This window comes from Gekko japonicus, unplaced genomic scaffold (genome assembly GCF_001447785.1).
Source record: "Gekko japonicus isolate JY-2015 unplaced genomic scaffold, Gekko_japonicus_V1.1 scaffold2446, whole genome shotgun sequence".
Classification (NCBI taxonomy): domain Eukaryota; kingdom Metazoa; phylum Chordata; class Lepidosauria; order Squamata; family Gekkonidae; genus Gekko; species Gekko japonicus.
The window spans coordinates 164,380-176,424 of NW_015167127.1; the positions used below are offsets into that span (position 1 = coordinate 164,380).

At 41.8% G+C, this 12,045-nt stretch overlaps 1 protein-coding gene across 2 annotated transcripts in view; it reads right to left on the reverse strand.

Annotated features, from left to right (window-relative positions):
* Positions 1–12,045, reverse strand: part of LOC107111964 (monoacylglycerol lipase ABHD12) — a 92,117-nt gene that overhangs the window by 35,169 nt on the left and 44,903 nt on the right. For both annotated transcript variants that reach the window (XM_015413013.1, XM_015413012.1), the window contains exons 4-7: positions 8,970–9,089; positions 8,553–8,583; positions 6,422–6,467; positions 1,194–1,323 (exon numbers count right to left, since the gene is read on the reverse strand). In XM_015413013.1, the coding sequence (XP_015268499.1) occupies positions 1,194–1,323; positions 6,422–6,467; positions 8,553–8,583; positions 8,970–9,089 (327 nt within the window). The remainder of the gene's footprint in view (positions 1–1,193; positions 1,324–6,421; positions 6,468–8,552; positions 8,584–8,969; positions 9,090–12,045) is intronic.

The following is a 12,045-nucleotide window of genomic DNA, read 5'->3' on the forward strand; positions in this document are numbered from 1 at the left end:
GGCTACAGGGTTGTCTTGCAATGGCTAGCCGGCCGGATGGTAGCCCCTGCAGTGGGCTCCCACCCGGGGCAGGGTGGCTCGCCCTATTGACAAGGTAAGGGAGGGGTCCTTGACCTCTGACCTTGACCATAACGCAATCTGTTTTGCCCTTGCCTTTGGTTCCAGTTAAAGTTGTCAGTTAATAAAGTGGCCCTATAGTTAAACCCAACACTTGTGTCTGCCTCATTATTTCTGGCTTGGGGGGCAATACGATTAAACAGCCCACGGCCGTTCCGGTCGTTGGGCTGGGAAAGCGCCTTTGCCTCCCAGCCGGACGAGGCAGGGGAACGTTTAGGCGCCAAAAAGCGCCACATACGGGACTTGGGAGGGGGCGGGGTACTGAAGGCTTAAAAGCCCGGCCCCGCCTCTCCTCTCCAGCAGTCCCGCGCGGTTCGTCGGCCCACCCTCCCGCCCTGTTAGTAGTGCAGGCATTTGCTGGTCGCCTAGTTGGGGGCCGGGTAGGAATTTTTCACCACTTCTTCATTGGCACTTGGAGGGGGTGTTTTCGCCTACCCTGCACTGCAGCAGTGATGCAGGTGTTTATGGGGGTGAGTTGTATTAGCCTGGTCGGTCACTTTCGTTAGGCAGGTTGCTATGTGGTATACAGATTGCGGTCAGGTGAGCACCAGCTGACACCCCTCATTTGGGGTTTAAGGGGTCCTGTGAGTACAGTCTTTGTGCCTTGCGGCATGGGGCGGGGAAAACGGACTGCCTTCGGGACGGCCCTGTTTAGGTCCTCTCTTTGAACCTTGCGGCTTGGGGGATGGGGCTACAGGGTTGTCCTGCAATGGCTAGCCGGCCGGGTGAGAGCCCCTGCAGTGGGCTCCCACCCGGGGCAGGGTGGCTCGCCCTATTGACAAGGTAAGGGAGGGGTCCTTGACCTCTGGCCTTGACCATAACGCAATCTGTTTTGCCCTTGCCTTTGGTTCCAGTTAAAGTTGTCAGTTAATAAAGTGGCCCTATAGTTAAACCCAACACTTGTGTCTGCCTCATTATTTCTGGCTTGGGGGGCAATGGTTGATGTAGCAAACCACATTTTATTCAGTGCTACCCATTAGAAAGTAGATTAGACTGCCATCTTCCCCACACCATGCTTTAGTCCCTTGTGCTGTTCCTAAAGCCTGCCTAGTGCCATACAGAATCTGAAGGCTTACCCAGTGCCCAAGGAGTGCCCCCATATATAAACTGGATTGTCTCCACTTCGTGCTTTTATCCAGTCAAAAACATGAAGAGCATCATAAGTCAGTCCGCTTTCTGAAGGACTGCCTACTGAGTCTCCCCAGCCTGATGAAAGAGAGAAAAAAATTATTCCAGGAATCATATTCAAATCCATTAGTCAAAGTAAAGTGTCTCAATTAAAGCCAAAGTAATAATAGTGGCCCAGAAATCTAATTCAATATAGCAGCATTTAAATTGCCTCTCAGAAGTTTAGACTTTGCTAAGATGCTCATTAAAATGAAATGACAAACCACCAAAATAAATATTCCAGCATCTTTCATTCAGTTTAGTTCCAAGGCAGTCTCAGCATTTTGAGGTGAGAAGGGAACCTTATCCATAAGGTAGTTTCAGAGGGTGGCCAATGTTGGGCTGTAGTAGAACAGTTAGATTCAGGTCCAATGGCACCTTAGAGACTAACAAGAGTTTCAGGGTGCAGGTTTTTGAGAGTCAAAGCTCCCTTCCTCAGAGATGTCAGGTACCTGATGAAGAGAGCTTTGTTTCTTGAAAGCTTATACCCTGAAAATCCTGTTGGTCTCTAGGGTGTCACTGGACTCAAATGTATGAGGTCTACACAGTGTACTGGGGTCTACATAGAGGTGGGAATACGACTGTAAAATGCATAGTACCTCTAAAAATGGTATTCCCTATTTATGGCTTTAACACTCCCCCACTGGGGGGGGAGTAGAAAAGCTGAACATCCAAATATTACAATTCACCCCTTTGCTTTCTGTGATGACTTCCTAATTCCAGGCAGTTAACACAGGGAAGAATTCAAAAGTGCTACGTCTTCCTCCCCCAACCTCACACAAAGTTCTGGTATAAACCAAGCTAATTGCTCTCAAGAGGATTCCCCCCCACACACACTGTCCTAGAAGACCACAAATCTATACGCAATAACATGGAGTTAGCTGAAGAGGTCATATTAACAGAAAGGAAGAGAAAAAGATCTCAGACCAAATGTACTTTGCTAGTGAACAAAACAAAACCTGTCAATATTTAATGAAGAAATGGCTATTTCCGGTACGGCGCGACGACGGGCGGCGCGCGGCTCGCTCCGTGCTGCCCGTCCCTCCTTCGCTTTCTTCTGGCCTCCCGAACTTCGGGAGAGCCGGACCAGTCCTCCTGGGGGGAGGATTGGAGCAGGGGGCTTTGTTTTCTGGCCCCTCCCGTGGTCGGCAAGCGGGGGGGTGACCGGGAGTGCCCCGACGCGGGGCGAAGGAAGGGAAGAAAACATGGCCGCCGCCATGTTGGAAGAAGACGCGACCATCCGGAACTGTTTTTAACTTTCTTTTTGGAATATAATGGTAATATTGTGGCAACACAGAAGAAGAGGAGAGGAGCAAAAACGGAAAGGTGAAAAATTCCCCAGAAAAAGGTGCCTAAATATGTAAAGTAAGTGGCCGCGAGAGATTTTGGACTAAAATGCAGGACAATATTCCAGTGGGGGAGCGAGGAGTGCTTGAGCCTATGAACTGTGCTGTTCTGGCAAGGAGTTAAATGAAGATAAAGGTTTGGTAGAGACAGAAGTGGAGAGAGCTTGAAGGAGACGGAGTGCATGATGAGAAGCGGGGAGGAAACGGACGAAAACATGGAAGACGGGGAAGTTACAATTGAACAGTTTGTGAGGGCTTTGACTGAGGCTGTAAAAAAAGGCTGCGATGAAGCTAGTGCGGCAATAAGGAAGAAGTACAACATACAAGAAGAAGCAGAGGGAGGAAAAAAGCAGGAGCAGGAGCAATTTGCTACAAGGAAGGTTATAGAAGAGAGTCATATACGGAAGAGAGAGCACGCTACAGAGGAAAGCCCAGGGAATATACAAACGAATGACTTTGTGGAACCTAAAGCTTTACCAATGGAATTAGTAGGGAAGAACTTGGAAAATAAAAAACTCCCTGATGTTAAATTGGAAGTGGATTTGTTAAAAGAAAAAGGACAATGTTTAAGACCTGGACGAGAGAGAAATAAAAGGGTTAAAAAAAGGAAAAGAAGGGCGGGGAAATTTAAAAGAAACAAAGGCCCTGGGAATATAGAATGGTTGCAAATTAGAGAGGGAGGCTATGGAAGGCAAGGGAGGTTTAAAGAACGCAGGCATGTAGACATGTTGAGAGCGAAGTGCAGACTGCTAATGTTAAAGAGGAAAAGAAAGCCCTATGAAAGATAGAAAGACCCTAGATATAGGATTAGACGGAAAAATGAAATAAAACCTACATATGGATGTATTTATGCAATAGAATTTGAACTGTTGGTGTAAATTCAGGGGGACTAGAATGTGTTATTAGGTGATTAATTATTTTTCGGGGTGAAAACCAATTTAAAAAAAATTAACTATATTTAAGGGAAATTGTGATGATAAATTTAGGGTAAAATGGTAATTTTAACAGAGGGATGTTGAGTTTGGGAGTTGTTCAAATGGAAGCTAGAACTCAAGCATTTAGGGCTTTATAGTTTGATTTATGTAAAATGATTATGTTTAATTATATGTAGTGCTTGAAATCTAATCATGACATTTAATAGAGTGATGTCAAGTTTGGGAGATGTTTAAATGGAAGCTAGAAATTAAGTATTTAATGGTTCTAAAGCTATATCTATGTATGGTAAAATGATTATGTTTAATTATATGTAGTGCTAGAAAATTAATTTTGACACTGGTTAGAGTGTTTGGTGGTGATATAAGTTGGCGATATAAACAGGTCTAAATATGTCTGTGATAAAAGTCTAGAAGAGGTTGGATATAGATTAAATGACGTTGGGTAAAGTCTTAGCAGTTTACAACAGAAAGAGGTAGAAGGAAGTGAAGGTAAAGTTATAGGTAAAAGAAAATAGTAGATAAATCCAGAAGTAGAGATAATGGTTCCTATAGGATGTTTAAAAAATATGAAAGATGTAAGGATTAAACGGCGATTAAAAAGGGTAATAAAAGTTAATAAAAAGACATAAAAATTAAAAATTAAATTAAATATTAATTAATTCCCTATACGTAAAGCAAAGAGTGGGCAAGAAACAGGGGAAGCATTAAGAGTCAGAATTGTATAAGACAAGAATGGGAAAGAGGTTACAAGCAGATAAGAACAACCAATAAATAGGACTTTTTCAATATAGCTCAGAGAAGACAGTACAGATAACTTAAGGGAGATAGAAATATAAGTTCCTAGTCAATACAGATAGGATACTAAGAGTAAGAGTAAGGGGAAAGCTACTTATTCTGGGTATGAGGCTATGCTACTCTGTGTTGTTACAAAAGAGAAATGTTGTCTAAGGAAGCTGTATATATGTATTCTTGTTGGTGAATGTTTGTATGGTGTAGGTTTATAAAATCAAATAAATATATTAAAAAAAATATTTAATGAAGAAATGGCAAGTAATTTATTCTTCCTTCAAAACTGGATTAGCAAAAAGATCAGCTCAAGAAAATAACTATGTTTAAGCAGCTTCTTCCTAAACTACCTGCTTGCAATCAAACTGAACAGCAGAAGCAACCAAACTGAACAGCAGAAGACTGATCTAAAAAAAGAAAAGAAATCCAACTCCTTGCTTTCTTAGAGTACAGGTTTTAGCTGAAGAAAAACAGTTCAAAGAAACTAAAAGGATGATGAAGAAGATCCACCAAGTCCGGTCCATAGCTGGCTAGCCTGGAGCAAACACTTGAAGAGGTAAACAACAGCTGAAACTTTGGGAAGTTTAGCTTCAAAATGCCTGTTGGGGGAACCTGGTTTTGAAGGTGGAGAATGTAACATCAAATTTATTTTACCACATTTATTTTAAACTATTTATTTGCATGTTGTCTTGCACAAACAGAAATGCAAAGCTAACTCCCAGTGCGGTCTTTTTAGCACACATGGAAATACACTGGATCCAACCCAGTATTAGTAACATGTACGGATCCTTCAAGGATTACACCAGCAGCACACTACAAATACAAGCATTAATCAGTGAAAGTGCCTTGAATGAACAGCAGAATATTATGGCTCCATTTGGCTTGAGTCCTGCATGCCAGTGTTCTCTCCACAGCAGCCTTCCTATTAAGATCTGCAATGAAAGCTCTGTTTCACATTCCCTTTACTAAAAGATATTACACTTTTTAGGATACTGAGCAGGGCCTTCACAAGCCTGGCTCCATCTCTGTAGAATGCCATAGTCATTAAAGTTTGAGCACAGACATTTTGGGGAAGCCCAAAACATCTTTAGACACATTCTTGATGTTGCATTATAATTAAGAGACAGCTAAGGATGCAGGTTTGTACCTGTACATTTAGTATTTTTGGAAGGCCTTTTAGGTTACATCCATCAGGCTTATGGCTGAGGACAGCGACGATTTTTCCATCTCACCTGGCCCATAACCTTGCCCCTTGGAGGAAGCTGACCACATGCAGAAAGCCATCTAAGACTGAGGGTTAATGGTTTTACTGGTTTTATTGGAAATCGTGACGGATTGTCTGCTTTTATATTAATTAACTTAATTTCAGTGATGTTTTAACTAAATTTTATGTTACCTATGATGTACACTGCCCTGAGCCCTTTGGGGGAGGGCAGTTTAGAAATTCAATAAATAAAATTAATAATAATAATAATTTTGCTGTTTTATTATAGAGGTTTGTTGGCTGCCGAAAGTATGAGAAAACCAGGGCACACTTTTTAAAATCCAATCTGAAGTGTAAGAAATCATGGGTGAAAGGATAACATGATGTCATTATATGCTATGCTAGTTTTAGTATAGCTTCCATTCTGCACCCTCACATATACACACAATACCAACCCCCCCAGCCTCAGAAACACAGTAGAATTTGAGAAGGTATTAATGGGCGGATCAGTGGATGGGGTGACAGAAAATGTTAACATGCGTACCAGATAAAAACAGCAAAAAAGATGGAAAAATTAATATGTCTCATCTTAAAAATAGACTTGGGAAGGGATTCACTTCTGCAGTAACTACTATTCCCCAAATGGCTAACCAAGTTAAGTATCAGGCAAATAAACTAACTTAGCCATACGGGGAAACTTATTTAAAATTTTTTAATCAGAACAATTTTACCAGGATTTTAAACTACTACTAAAATTCAAGGAATTTCCTAATCATCAGTTACATGGTAGAAAACAATTGGATGTGTTACAGAAGCCAATGCAGAACAAAACCTAAAAACACAAACCCAGGCTAAAAGGATCTTACCTCGATAATCAAATGTGACTACATGGTAACCAAAAGAACTCAGAACCTTGAACAAACACAAGACAAATCATAAGATTACAAAGGGTGCTATATGATTTTTAAAGAAAGAAGATGCATTTTAACACAGCCTTTCTCCCTTATGTGCTATTTTTCTATATTCAGGGAGTTGGGGGTTGTTTGTTTTTTGACAGTAGTAGTGGGGAAGCATTCAGACAACCAAATCTCTTTATCTGCAAGTTCAGGAATTATTTCCATTTTATACATTCAGATAACCCTGAGAAAGCAGCTGATATGTCTGACTACAATGTGGAAGACCAGAGTCCAAACTTCCACTCAGTCATGAAGTCAGTTTAGTGTAGTGGATAAGTGCGTGGACTATAATCTGGGAGTACCAGGTTTGATTCCCCACTCCTCCACTTGCAGCTGCTGGATGAGCTTGGCCAAGTCATAGTTCTGTCAGAGCTGTTCTTGAAAGAGCAGTTCTGGAAAGAGCTCTCTCAGCCTCACCTGCCTCACAGGGTGTCTCTTGTGGGAAGGGGAAGGGAAAGGAGTTTGTAAGCTGCTCTGAGACTTCGAGTGAAGGGTGGGGTATAAATCCAATCTCGTCTTCTCTTCTTCTTCTTCTTCAAGGGGTGATCAATCACACATAGCCTGACCCATCTTACAAGGCTGTTGTGAGAATAAAGTCGGAAGGGGGGAAAGAACCATGTATACAACCTTGAGCACCTCAGAAGAAGGGGGCGGGATAACAATTTAAAGACTACAAGTCAAAGGTGAATGATATGAGAGTACAATAGCACCTGCACTTTAGAGGTTTTCCTGACAGAAGACAAATAATCTACTCATAAAAAGCCTGGATAGCTGAGCTATTACCAGAACTGTAAACATAGTAGTGTTAGGCCAGGGGAGTCAAACTCATTTGTTATGATGGCCGGATCTAACATAAATGAGACTTTGTTGGGCCAGGCCATATGTGTCATAAAATGTAATGCCACATAGTGGAGATATAAACTTTATAAAGGACACAGACAAACATAATTAAAGATTTTTAAAATTTAAAATAAAAAAATGCTTAAAACATGAGCACTCTTGCAATATTTTGTTTATTTAACAGTGTCTGATAACTGATACCTCTTCCTCTGAATTACTGTATCATAATGTCTGTGCTGTAGCAATCTTGAATATGCTGTTCAAGTGTGCATCTGTAAGCTGCAAACCTACTTTTGATTTATTGACATTCATTACAGAAATCTCATGCTCAGAGTTCTGAGCCTAGGACCCAGGGGAAAATATGAAATGGTTTGGCATTGTGGGCTTTTGTACATAAACTGCTTTGTGTATTGGTCAAGAACATGAGAAGGCACCATGACACAGACTGAGGGCTATGTGTTTGTCTACAAAACTATAATCCTCCTTAGTGTTCGGTATCAGCCTACTATCTGGGAAGTCTAAATTCAAAATCACCAAAGGAAATGTGCTGGGTGAACTTGGTCTAAACACACAGTCTCAGCCTAATCCACCTGACTGGCCTGTTGTTATTCCTCATCTAAATAGTTCACATTGCTTTTCTACTGAAAAAGACTGGATCATGAGGGCATGAATGCAGTGAAAAGGGAGAGGGAACCCAGTTGCACCCGAGAGAGCCACAGCATAGCAAGCCCAACAAAACACACACACTGTAGCAAGGCACACAAAAACTCATACCTCAGATAAAACTTTGTTGGTCTTAAAGGTGCTTTGTATTTTTCCCATGTGATTGAGGCAGCCAAGCAAAGCAAGCTCTCCCTCCTTCCCTTCGGAGAGAAGCCTCAGCCAATGGAGAGGAAGAAAGTCTTGCCTTTGTTTCCTGTGCGACTGAGGCAGCCTGGTTAGGAAGCAAGTTCTGGCTCATTCCCTCTCTCTCCCTGGGAGGGGGAGGAGCCTCAGCCAGAGCAGAGAACAGAAGCTTGCCTATTTATCTCTCCTGAGCAACTGAAAGAGCCTAGCAAAGCAAGCTACTAGGCAACAGCAGAACTGAAGAAGCAGGAGACAGTGTGGGCCTGATAGAAGCCCTTCGGGGGCCTGATCCAGCCCACAGGCCGCATGTTTGACACCTCTGGTTTAGGCTAGGTAACAATAAGGCAATTCTCACCTTGTAAAGTTCCACACGGTGTTCCCCTCCTCTATTAAAAGAAATTGGGAAAGTACACATTAGTTTGTGACTTTTAAAAGTCAGCTTTGGTACATTCTTCATGGTATCACAAGAAATGCCCTTACTTACTCAACTGAAAACTGGCTATGAAAAAAGACTGGAACTTTCCTTCTTCATTCTTCCCCTTTAATGTTTTAACCCAATGCAGAGACAGCGTGAGACATTTTGGTGTCTGTGGCACAAAACGGTAAAGGATGCCCCCCAAAGCTGGTAAAAATAAGGAGCTAAATATTTGTTGACTTTATGACATATTAAATCTTACACCTAAAGTCAGGCTGCCCCTAACCGGATCTAAACCCTTAGAATTAAAATAAAATGCTACCCTTTTTGAGGTTGGCTCATTTTAAAATTTCTTACCTTGTACCTCCATTTCCATGCAAGTACAGGATTACAGGGCTACTAGAACCCAATGCATCCTCATACCATGGTTGGTCCTTTCCTTGAGCATCCTTCCACAAACCTGCAGGAACTGTGTGCCTAGAAGTAAAACAGCAAATCAGAAATCTCATCACTTCTCTGTACATTCCACCTACAGATTTCAACGACACAGAGCACTAAGAAGAGACAGCCCATACAGTTATGTACAAAGCACCATCTAAACAGAATTATACTGCTTCAACAATAGGAACATAAGGGCAATGAGCTACTCTTCCTGAGACCACTCAGCCCTACTATGGAATATGCATTACTCCTGAGGCTGACAAATGTTCACCCCAATTCCTTCCAATGCTCAGTTTTCTCACAGTGTTTACAGAAAGCCTCATGTATTTGTTTAGAAACAGCTATTAAATATTACAACTTTGAAGAGTTCTTCCATAGTTATGACCAGTGTTCCCTCTAAGCTGAGTTAGTTTGAGCTAGCTCACAATTTTTTAGTCTCTGGCTCACACATTTTTGTCTTAGCTCAGGAAGGATGGCTCCAGAGCAAACTAATTTATGCAGTAGCAAAATTGCTCGCTCACAACTTTAATGCCAGTAGCTCACAAAGTAGAATTTTTGCTCACAAGACTCCACAGCTTAGAGGGAGCATTGGTTATAACACTCATATGCGCTGCATGTACTAGTGTTTCAAAGAGCAATTCCATCTTAACAATGAAAACAGTGCTGTCAACAAAAAAAGGAAGCCCTGTGTCAAATTTATGCCCTCTCAGTTTTCTAGATCATTACAATATGCATTTACCCACCGTTTGCTGCTAGTGCTGGTGGAACGTGGGCATGGAAATGCTATTTGTAACAGCACTGAGATGGCAAACTACGGGTTGGGTATTAGCTAGCTTCGGGACTGCCATTTTCTGTTCATTCTTTGTAATGTGTTCACAGTTTCTGTGAGAACTCAGGATATATGCCAGCTCTTCTAGGCCAGTTCTTCTACAGCCAAAGCAGAATGAATGAATGAATTATATATGTTACAGCTCCCCAAGGTCTCTGGAACTGGTCTTTCCCAGAACTTCAACCTGATATCCTCAGAACAAAAGATGCCAGAGATTGAAGTTAGAACATGCTGCTTTTAAAGCATGAGTTCTACCACTGAATTTATATCCTCTCTCAGTATGGAGAATATGCATCTCATTGATAGTATACACTGCATCTTGAAAGCTCCAAATCTTCTTTAAGATACCCCCCCCAAAATCCATTTTACAACACTCAATCAGCTATGGAGAAACAGCCAGCCTTGATATCTGAACAGTGTTAAAAATAACAACAATAGCACAACAAGATACAGCTATAATACAAGCACAAGTCAGTGTTCCCCAGAACGATACTGAGAACTGTAGTTAAATGAGGGTACAGAATTCTGTTAGAGATTCATACCAGAACACCTGCCCCCCCCCCCCCCCCCCCCTATAGCTCCTAGAGCAAATGAATGGCAAACCAGTTTAAGCCTGTGGAGTATCTGTACTCAGGGCTGAACTACATGTTGTGTAGTTTTGTGATTAAAATATTCCCCTCCCAAATGCAGCCACTGAGGGGGTAACACTTGTCAGAGGAAAGTAAACAGGAGGAGACAGTTAAAGTACTCCTCCCCACCAACCTCTGTGACTTTCTTCTCCTCATAGTAGCAGCCCCAGCCACCACACTTCGGAAAGAAACAAAGACATAAAATAATAATGGGAGTACATACAGTGTGTTGGATCTACTGCAAAAATTTTGCTGGTGCTATAGTGTTTTTGCAGAACGCCAGCACTGCCATGTTCTAAGCCAAACTTTGTATCCCCATTTGTGTTTCTGCTTGCACAAGATATTGTACAATCAATTTGTGGGCACTGTACTATATAGTGAGAAAAGTACTAGGTGCTGCACAAGATCTTGCACAAGCAGAGCTGCACAAAGTCCATTTATGTTTCCACTTGCTCATCGCTGGATTCAAGCCAATGTGTAATTCAGTTGTCAGACAGAAGCTGAAGGAAATGAGCATTCTCTGATACTCAGATTACTGCAGAGACCATGCCAATCACAGACCTCCTGAAAATCTGAAAGATTATCAGCAAGAACCTGTGGTAGAACATTACTGGACATTTCAGAGCAAGTTTCTCTTTACTCTTCAGTACTTCCAGACCACGCTATATTAACTCATTAGTGCCAGGAACTTCTTGCTTCCTTCTTTAATCTAAGATTATCCTTCAAAGTTTTATATCCCATTTAATTACATTAAGTAAGCAGCTTATTAACCACAGATATGGCTCAGTATACTTATCCTGTACTTATAGCAAGCACCAAATTGCATAGTAATCCCAAAACAGCAGAGGCCTGGAAAGCCAAACAAAATTGGCGGGGAGGGCAGAGTGGAACTTTTGTTCTCCTGAAGCATCTCATACAAAGGATTAGTGGACTTTACATAGACTTTGTCCTTTGTATTAAGTACTGTTAGAGCCTAACCCTTTAAGAAAATATAAGAGTGTGTGTTGAACTTGAAAAGTATTGGAACTGTTAAAATTGATTTGGATAATATATTCTTTCTACTTCTGTTCGTAATTTATACATGGAGTGTTTGTGTATTGATACATCCTATTATGTTTGGCTTGGAAGACTCTCTAGTTTGACACTGGCTTAGATTCTCAGATTGCACATTTGTTCTGTTAGGTTTGCATTGTTTCGTGCTTCTGCTGGGATTCTATAGTTCTGCACTGGTTCTTTGGGCTTGTTGGTTCTATCTGCTTGGAGAGACTTTTGGCCAGTGCTTGCTTTGCTTGCTGTTTTGTCTTTGCCTATTCTTTGCCCTTGAGAAAGCATGGAAATTCCCCCTCATAGGAAACAATGGAGGATGTCTGGGGGCACTAGGGGCCCCAGGTCCTCTTGCTCCAATTTACTTGAAACTTGGAGATTATTTAATGGATAGGCACCAGAAGCTCCACTGCAATTTTGGTGTCATTTGCCAACAGTTCCTGGAACCTGGATAACCAGGAATACTGATTCCCCCCCCCCCCCCCCGATC